The following is a 9,040-nucleotide window of genomic DNA, read 5'->3' as shown; positions in this document are numbered from 1 at the left end:
AGAGGAATCTGTCAAGAAGAGAAAAGCCTTGTCAAAGTATATACTGTATGTCGTTGCAAAATGTCTAATGTGTTGTGGACGAAGTGGTAAGGTTTGAGGACAGATCTGTAAAAAAGTGATATTTCTTATCTGGCTTCCTGTCCTAACTCCTGTGATGTCCCTCTGTATTTGGACTGTGGGGTAGCTCTGTCTCTTTGGTCCCTTTGCACGGTGGACAGCAGCAGTTACTGAGGGAGGCTAAGGGATGGGTAGACTAGAGGTAGCGGGTAAGGAGGGGTGAGGCGGGGGAGATGAAGGCGGTGAGGGGTCGGGGAAGGCTGGCGTCAGCCTGCCGTGGAGAAGAAACCTGACCAGACTCTGGGTCCTCTGAAGTAGCTGCGCTAAAAATAAAACAGGAGGCTTCTGCTGACAGCAAACACCGACAGGCCAGACACACACTGCTGCAGGAAGGGGACACACACACACACACACACACACACACACACACACACACACACACACACACACACACACACACACACACACACACACACACACACACACACACATATATACTGTACATACACAGGCAAGAACACACACTAACATACACAGACCCACATACACGTAACCATTAGTGTACATACACAAACATGCGAGTGCATGCACACACACACGTATACACAGACACACATGCCTACACACACCACCTGGTCATAACGGAGCCCCCCCCCCCCCCCCCCCCAGGTTAGTCTGTTCGTATGACAGACAGCTGGGGAACACTACAGACAATCCATATCAAATGTGCTTAATCACTTTAGATTCACCTGGTACATCATGGTCCGTTTTTGGTGTGTCAAACAGTAATACATTTTTCTATTTCAGAGTTTTGTTCCACCATTAGGATAGGGTCTTTGCATCAGCCTCAGACAAAATGTCAGTCATTGACACATCTTGTATGTCCATTCAGCTGGTCGGCTCCAGGATGCCTCTTCAGAGCGGCAGGGAGGGAGGGAGGGGATGGAAGGAGGCACACCCTGCAGACTCCCTGTAGACCACCCAGTCTCTGTCTATCTCATGCCTGGGATATACATTTGCCAGAGACTCCTTTTATTAATGGCTGTGTTGAGATTTGTTCTAGTAGCTTACTCACTGTACTCAGAGTCACACATGGTCTGCTCTCTCTGTCTCTCTCTCTACCTCACTGAGGAGGAAGTCCAATAAATAATAAATAGGTCAAGTCTAACAGAGCGAACCCCACTCCATCACACAGCACAGTGAGGAACCCCAGTCCATCACACAGCACAGTGAGGAACCCCAGTCCATCACACAGCACAGTGAGGAACCCCAGTCCATCACACAGCACAGTGAGGAACCCCAGTCCATCACACAGCACAGTGAGGAACCCCAGTCCCTCACACAGCACAGTGAGGAACCCCAGTCCATCACACAGCACAGTGAGGAACCCCAGTCCATCACACAGTACAGTGAGGAACCCCAGTCCATCACACAGCACAGTGAGGAACCCCAGTCCATCACACAGCACAGTGAGGAACCCCAGTCCACCACACAGCACAGTGAGGAACCCCAGTCCATCACACAGCACAGTGAGGAACCCCAGTCCATCACACAGCACAGTGAGGAACCCCAGTCCATCACACAGCACAGTGAGGAACCCCAGTCCATCACACAGTACAGTGAGGAACCCCAGTCCATCACACAGCACAGTGAGGAACCCCAGTCCATCACACAGCACAGTGAGGAACCCCAGTCCATCACACAGCACAGTGAGGAACCACAGTCCATCACACAGCACAGTGAGGAACCCCAGTCCATCACACAGCACAGTGAGGAACCCCAGTCCATCACACAGCACAGTGAGGAACCCCAGTCCATCACACAGCACAGTGAGGAACCCCAGTCCATCACACAGCACAGTGAGGAACCCCAGTCCATCACACAGCACAGTGAGGAACCCCAGTCCATCCCACAGCACAGTGAGGAACCCCAGTCCATCCCACAGAGCAGAGCCACAGTATGTACGCTATGCTGGCCCACAAAGTAAGAGGAAGGTAGAGGCAGTATGCCCACACAGTAACACAGTAAGGTTAAGGTTGGCAGTCAGTTCAGCAAAAAGCACCAGGTGGTTTTCAGGTTTCGGCTCAAGTCTCCACATGTACAGTACAGTACAGTTACAGTGACAGTAAAGCTTTTGGTCATTTCTCCTCAGGCAGGAGGAGAAGTATGGAAGGTACGTAAGGTGAAAGGTCACGGTAGGTAGGTCACGGATGGGTGGGGGGGGGGGTGATGGCGTTGTCACGGCAACAGTGTTTGTTGTAATGGTAATGTTGTCACTGAGACTGCGTTGTCTAGGCGATGGCTGACTCCCGCTGCAGCCCTGTCATACAGGCTTTTCCAGGGACTTGCTGCAGAAGGGGGTGTGCCCAGGGTTGGGGTTGGAGGTGGATATCTTGCGGCACACGGTGTTGGTGTTGCTGCAGCGGCAGCCGGGGCGGGTGGCTCGGTCGTGGGCCCGCTGGCACAGGGCGAGGCACAGCCTGGCAGGTGGGTAGCAGCAGAGACAGGGAAGGCACAGCGCCAGAAGGCCCATGGTGCCCCAGCGGGTGCAGGCGTGGGCGGATGTGCAGGCGCAGGGCCGGTCAGCACAGTTGTCCTCGTCATCCTGAGCGGAGCAGTGATAGAAAAGGCCCTTAACGCAGCACAGACAGGTGCCATACTCCACAGCACTCTGAGCAGAGCAAAGGCAGCGCTGCCCACAGGCCCAGCAGGACGGCAGGCTCCGCGGGGCGCAGCACTCCTGACACTTACACCTCCCACAGAGCTCACAGATAAACAGGTGCAAGCCCAGGTCCTCTCCCTCCACCAGGCCTTTACCCAGAGAAGCCTCAGGCTTTAGTTCTCCTTTAGGCTGGGAGCGCACCACCGAGGCCAGGCCAGAGTGGGAGGGCGTCAGGCCCACCAGGAGTCTCTGGTCGGAGGCAGTGCTGGTCCGGGACATGGCTGAACTGGTAGTACTGGAGCGACTCAGATGGGCAAGGTGGGCGTGTTGCTGCTGGCTCTGGCTCCGGGGGAGAGGGTACCCCTGAGGGTAACCATGAGAGTAACCTTGAGGAGGGTATCCGTGGGTGATGGGGTAGCGGTCATCATGGGCGTAGAAGAAGCTGGACTGGGAGGCATGGTCCAGGGTCACAGGGCGCTCCACATAGTCGTTGTTGGCGCGGATGGAGCGGATCTGGTCCAGGGAGAGGACAGGCACCTGCTGGAGGTCCAGCCCATCAACGTCCCTCCTGACTGGTGGAGGGCCATGACCCGGGAGAGGGTCCATCCTGGTCCTGGGAGAAGGAGCACCAGGGAGGGTGTCGGGAATGGGGCGGGGGGCTCGCACCTCTCACGGCACATCAGAAAGACCTGGAATAGAAGAAGAGAGGCATTTTAGAACATTGTTACATTTTATTTCTTAGCAAATTAAATAAACGTATACTTCTTTACCCCTTAAAGACAACGCATGAACCAGCTCATTACTCTTTATTACCTTCTCTTTACCACCCACAACACATGAACCAGCTCATTACTCTTTATTACCTTCTCTTTACCACCCACAACACATGAACCAGCTCATTACTCTTTATTACCTTCTCTTTACCACCCGCAACACATGAACCAGCTCATTACTCTTTATTACCTTCTCTTTACCACCAACAACACATGAACCAGCTCATTACTCTTTATTACCTTCTCTTTACCACCCGCAACGCATGAACCAGCTCATTACTCTTTATTACCTTCTCTTTACCACCCGCAACGCATGAACCAGCTCATTACTCTTTATTACCTTCTCTTTACCACCCACAACACATGAACCAGCTCATTACTCTTTATTACCTTCTCTTTACCACCCGCAACACATGAACCAGCTCATTACTCTTTATTACCTTCTCTTTACCACCCGCAACGCATGAACCAGCTCATTACTCTTTATTACCTTCTCTTTACCACCCGCAACGCATGAACCAGCTCATTACTCTTTATTACCTTCTCTTTACCACCCACAACACATGAACCAGCTCATTACTCTTTATTACCTTCTCTTTACCACCCACAACACATCTGGGAAGCTGGAAATTAACATGTGCTACTTTCTAACAGCCAGCCTCAATATTTCACCTCCCTTGTTTGGTGATGGACATACAATACAGTGTACCTATACTGCAGCCAGGTAAACCAGGTAAACCTGGCCTGAGCACTGTGAGGGAGTTATATAAACTGGACATAAATAGTCCCAATATCCACATCCAAATGATTATCCACATCATCATGACCACTGAGATTCTCCAGTTCTGAGTGTATAACTATTATTAGCCAGCCAGGACCAAATGGACAAAGCCATTAGCCTGGCCTGTAATTTAGCATCTGTTCACTTACACAGCTCTCTGGCGCACGCACGCACGCACGCACGCACGCACGCACGCACGCACGCACGCACGCACGCACGCACGCACGCACACACACACACACACACACACACACACACACACACACACACACACACACACACACACACACACACACACACACACACACACACACACACACACACACACAGAGCTGCTGACTGCTGGAGAAGATTGGCATCGGATCCGCCTGTCTGCCCGTCCGAAGAGGTTGACACACAGACAAACAGCAATGGATTGTGGGAAAACATTGCAGTGTGCTAGTTGCTATGGGTGTCGCTGAGGTCCTAGGTTGTCATGGTCCTTTTGTTTTGTTTCAGCCTTATCCTCCACAAACAGGAACAACGTGGATGTTGGAATGTAGATGGAAAACATTAGCATCCTGGAACATGTCCGCTTGTTTCATTACAGTGACATACTGTAGTAGGGAACATTTCTGCGTTGTGTGGATAAAGTTTTTCCCTATTCAATTCTAATAATACAGTATGTGAGTTTTAGTGAAGATGTTGCACCTACAAAAAATAACCAGTGAAATATCTGTTATAACCCCTACATCTAAGGACAACAGATTCAGCAGGATCTTCTGGTATGTGTTCAACAGACTATTATTATGTGTGGAATTCAATACCCTAATATGCTGTATCTGGTCCTGGTTTTTAGGGCCTTTTTCTCCTCTCCTCCTCTCGTCGCACACTTGCCAAATGGCCTGAGGGGATAGTTCCCTTCCTTTCTCTGTGAGAGGCCATCCAGACCTTGCAGAGAGATAGACAGAGAGAGAGAGAGAGAGAGAGAGAGAGAGAGAGAGACAGAGAGAGAGAGAGAGAGAGAGAGAGAGAGAGAGAGATATATAGAGAGAGAGAGAGAGAGAGACAGAGATAGAGACAGAGACAGAGACAGAGACAGAGAGAGATTGAATGAGTGGGTGAGGGAGAGAGAGAGAGAGAGCGTTAGGGGGAGGGAGATAGAGAGGGGGGGTAATCAGGCCAAATGGAGAAGCATTTTAAACAGAGAGCCAGATGAGAAGATTAGATGGAGGAGAAAGACAGGAGCATCAGGCAGACGAACGGAGGGACGGATGGAGGGATGGACAGAGGGACAGCAGATGTAGCCAGGAACGGAAATCCATAGTCAGGAACAGCAATTAGAGCTAGCAGAGTGTCTGCCCCCGGCCGGCAGCCTTCCGGGGAGCTGCCGGCAGAATTCCTGGCAGCGAGCAGGCAGGCGGATGCGCTCGCAAAAGGTATGATACCATCCAACCTCACATAGACACACACACACTATAAAAACACACAGATTACACATACACACGTATTGACACACTGAGAAAGACACATTTACAGAGACTGAGACAGATGCACACAAATGTGCAGAGATACACACACACGCACGCATACATCTACACACTCCCACAAACACACACACATTTCCACCCCAGTCCGCAGCCATAAAATGAAGATAAGGCATCCCAGGTCAGAAATCTTTTTTTAATTAGGCAGAGGAGGGAAGAGATGTCCTGGAGAGTAATCACATAAAATAGAGTGGCACCCATCCACTACACAGATATCAGACCATCCACTGCACAGATATCAGACCATCCACTACACAGATATCAGACCATCCACTACACAGATATCAGACCATCCACTGCACAGCTATCAGACCATCCACTACACAGCCATCAGAATATCCACTACACAGCCATCAGACCATCCACTACACAGCCATCAGACCATCCACTACACAGCCATGAGACCATCCACTACACAGCTATCAGACCATCCACTACACAGCCATCAGACCATTCACTACACAGCTATCAGACCATCCACTACACAGATATCAGACCATCCACTACACAGCCATCAGACCATCCACTACACAGCCATGAGACCATCCACTACACAGCTATCAGACCATCCACTACACAGCTATCAGACCATCCACTACACAGCCATCAGACCATCCACTACACAGCCATCAGACCATCCACTACACAGCCATCAGACCATCCACTACACAGCCATGAGACCATCCACTACACAGCTATCAGACCATCCACTACACAGCCATCAGACCATCCACTACACAGCCATCAGACCATCCACTACACAGCTAGCAGACCATCCACTACACAGCTATCAGACCATCCACTACACAGATATCAGACCATCCACTACACAGCTATCAGACCATCCACTTCACAGCTATCAGACCATCCACTACACAGCTATCAGACCATCCACTACACAGCCATCAGACCATCCACTACACAGCCATCAGACCATCCACTACACAGCTAGCAGACCATCCACTTCACAGCTATCAGACCATCCACTACACAGCCATCAGACCATCCACTACACAGCCATCAGACCATCCACTACACAGCTATCAGACCATCCACTACACAGCTATCAGACCATCCACTACACAGCCATCAGACCATCCACTACACAGCTATCAGACCATCCACTACACAGCCATCAGACCATCCACTACACAGCCATCAGACCATCCACTACACAGCTAGCAGACCATCCACTACACAGCCATCAGACCATCCACTACACAGCTATCAGACCATCTAATTGTTAAGAAAAGCCTGCTGCTCTGCTTTTTCCATGAGCTCATCCCGTAGAGTCGGCCAGGGCAGGGCTTAGGGTATAAATGTGTGGCCAAGCCCTTCACCACTGAGCCAGAGATGGGCTCTCGTCTATGGCTTCCACCACCCCAGACCACAAAGCAAAACCATTTAAACGTTTATTGGCCTCATCACAGATCCCGTACACCAGGTCAGAGGATAGAGTGCAGGCTTTTGCTCCAACCCTGCTCCAGTTCACCTGACTTTAGGGCTATTCAGGGTCCTGAGGAGCTAGCTGACTAGCATCAGATGTATTATAGTAGGGCTGGAACCAAACCCTGCAGATGGGTAACCCCGGAGGAGGAGGGTGGGCATCCCTGTTGTAACTCTAGACTGACAAGCCCTGATGAGCTAACAGATAATCTGCTTTATTTCCTCTTGGATACATAACTTAATCTGCTCGGATTTCTCTTATGGAGCTATCTGTCTGTTGATTTCTGAGTTGTACTGTATGAATAAACATACATTGATCTCTTTATTGCATGATAAGCAACATTAATCAAGAAAATAACTTAACTCTAGATCTAGAAAGCAAATAGTCCTCAGATATGCTTTCTAAGAATGACAGCTGTGCAGAGTGGATACTGTTGACTCATTCCGTACTTAGTCAACGTTTACATGTTGCATTTACAGCAGCATTAGAATTATTGGCTGTTCTTTCCCCCCACTCAAGGGGTCGGAAGCCCTGTCTGTCCTTGAGGGAGCTGTTGCCTTGGTAACCATGTTTGGGAAGTCAACTCCCACTACCCAGAATCCTCCCCTCTCCCCCTCCAGCTACCCACAGGCTTCCACCCCACCCTAACACCTAGCCACCAGCTGCTCCTGCCCCACTCCTATCCCCCATTCATATCTCCAGGGTACAGTGCTGGGGCTGGGCTGAGGTACAAGACTGGGGGTACAGGGCTGGGGCTTGGGTACAAGACTAAGGGTACAGGGCTGGGGCACAAGACTGGGGGTACAGGGCTGAGGTACAAGACTGGGGGTACAGGGCTGGGGCTTGGGTACAAGACTAAGGGTACAGGGCTGGGGCACAAGACTGGGGGTACAGGGCTTGGGCTGGGGCTGGGGTACAAGACTGAGGGTACAGGGCTGGGGTACAAGACTGGGGGTACAAGGCTGGGGCTGGGGTACAAGACTGAGGGTACAGGGCTTGGGTACAAGACTGGGGGTACAAGGCTGGGGCTGGGGTACAAGACTGAGGGTACAGGGCTGGGGCTGGGGTACAAGACTGGGGGGTACAGGGCTGGGGCTGGGGTACAAGACTGGGGGTACAGGGCTGGGGCTGGGGTACAAGACTGGGGGTACAGGGATGGGGGATATGGCACATGTTGTCAGCACGTGGTGTGAAAGCATAGATAGAGTAGCCTGAGGAAAGGTACATGTTTGCTGGTCCTTCATGTAGCCCAGATCTGTTTCTTCAATACAATGTCCAGCCAAGACATGGCTCCTCTCCTCTCCTCGGCTGTTCTGAGTTATTTCTCCCTGCTGTATCTGCCTGGCTCTGGGAAGTCTGTTTTATGAATCTGCTCCTGCTTTTATCCTCTGTGTTTGATGCAAACCCACCGGGACCCATTGCTCACTCCAGCATCATTCCCTCATATCAACAGCTTTTCCACTCATCTGTTCATCCCTTCACCTCCTCCTCACTCTGTCGTTCTGTGTACCCCTCACACACCTTTTAGGGCCTCAGATGAAGAAAAAAAAATAGGAGAAGGAAATCAAGACCTGAGCGCTTTTCAGGTCTGGGCAGGAGGCACATTGATACAGGGGCCTGTGGAATACACAGATAGAGAGAGAGGGAAGAGAGAATGAGAGAGAGAGAGAGAGCCAAAGGACAGTAAAAAAGACAAGGGGATTGAAAGAGTTGAGAGGAGAAGATTAGAGAGAGGATAGAGTGAAGGAGAGAGCAAGGCAACAGACAGAGGGAGAAAGAGGAGAAGAGAGAAAT

General features: G+C 50.8%; 2 protein-coding genes across 3 annotated transcripts in view; both read right to left on the bottom strand.

Annotated features, from left to right (window-relative positions):
• Positions 1-850: 850 nt before the first annotated feature.
• LOC115148292 (uncharacterized) lies at positions 851-2,199 on the bottom strand. Its single transcript, XM_029690229.1, has 3 exons — positions 2,176-2,199; positions 1,292-2,023; positions 851-1,261 (listed from the first exon to the last, which is right to left on the bottom strand). Exons 1-3 carry the CDS (start codon positions 2,197-2,199, stop codon positions 1,181-1,183), a joined length of 837 nt encoding a protein of 278 aa, XP_029546089.1. The 3' UTR covers positions 851-1,180.
• LOC115148952 (protein sprouty homolog 3) overlaps positions 859-9,040 on the bottom strand; it is an 11,812-nt gene continuing 3,630 nt past the window's right edge. The window contains exons 2-3 of one of the 2 annotated variants that reach the window (XM_029691306.1): positions 5,080-5,203; positions 859-3,408 (exon numbers count right to left, since the gene is read on the bottom strand). In XM_029691306.1, the coding sequence (XP_029547166.1) occupies positions 2,381-3,325 (945 nt within the window). In that variant the 5' untranslated portion in view covers positions 3,326-3,408; positions 5,080-5,203 and the 3' untranslated portion in view covers positions 859-2,380. The remainder of the gene's footprint in view (positions 3,409-5,079; positions 5,204-9,040) is intronic. The other variant, XM_029691305.1, reaches the window with a different exon arrangement.

Source organism: Salmo trutta, chromosome 15 (assembly GCF_901001165.1).
Source record: "Salmo trutta chromosome 15, fSalTru1.1, whole genome shotgun sequence".
Taxonomy (NCBI): domain Eukaryota; kingdom Metazoa; phylum Chordata; class Actinopteri; order Salmoniformes; family Salmonidae; genus Salmo; species Salmo trutta.
Note: the sequence above shows the minus strand (reverse complement) of the source record. Positions and strands in the feature narration are given on the sequence as shown.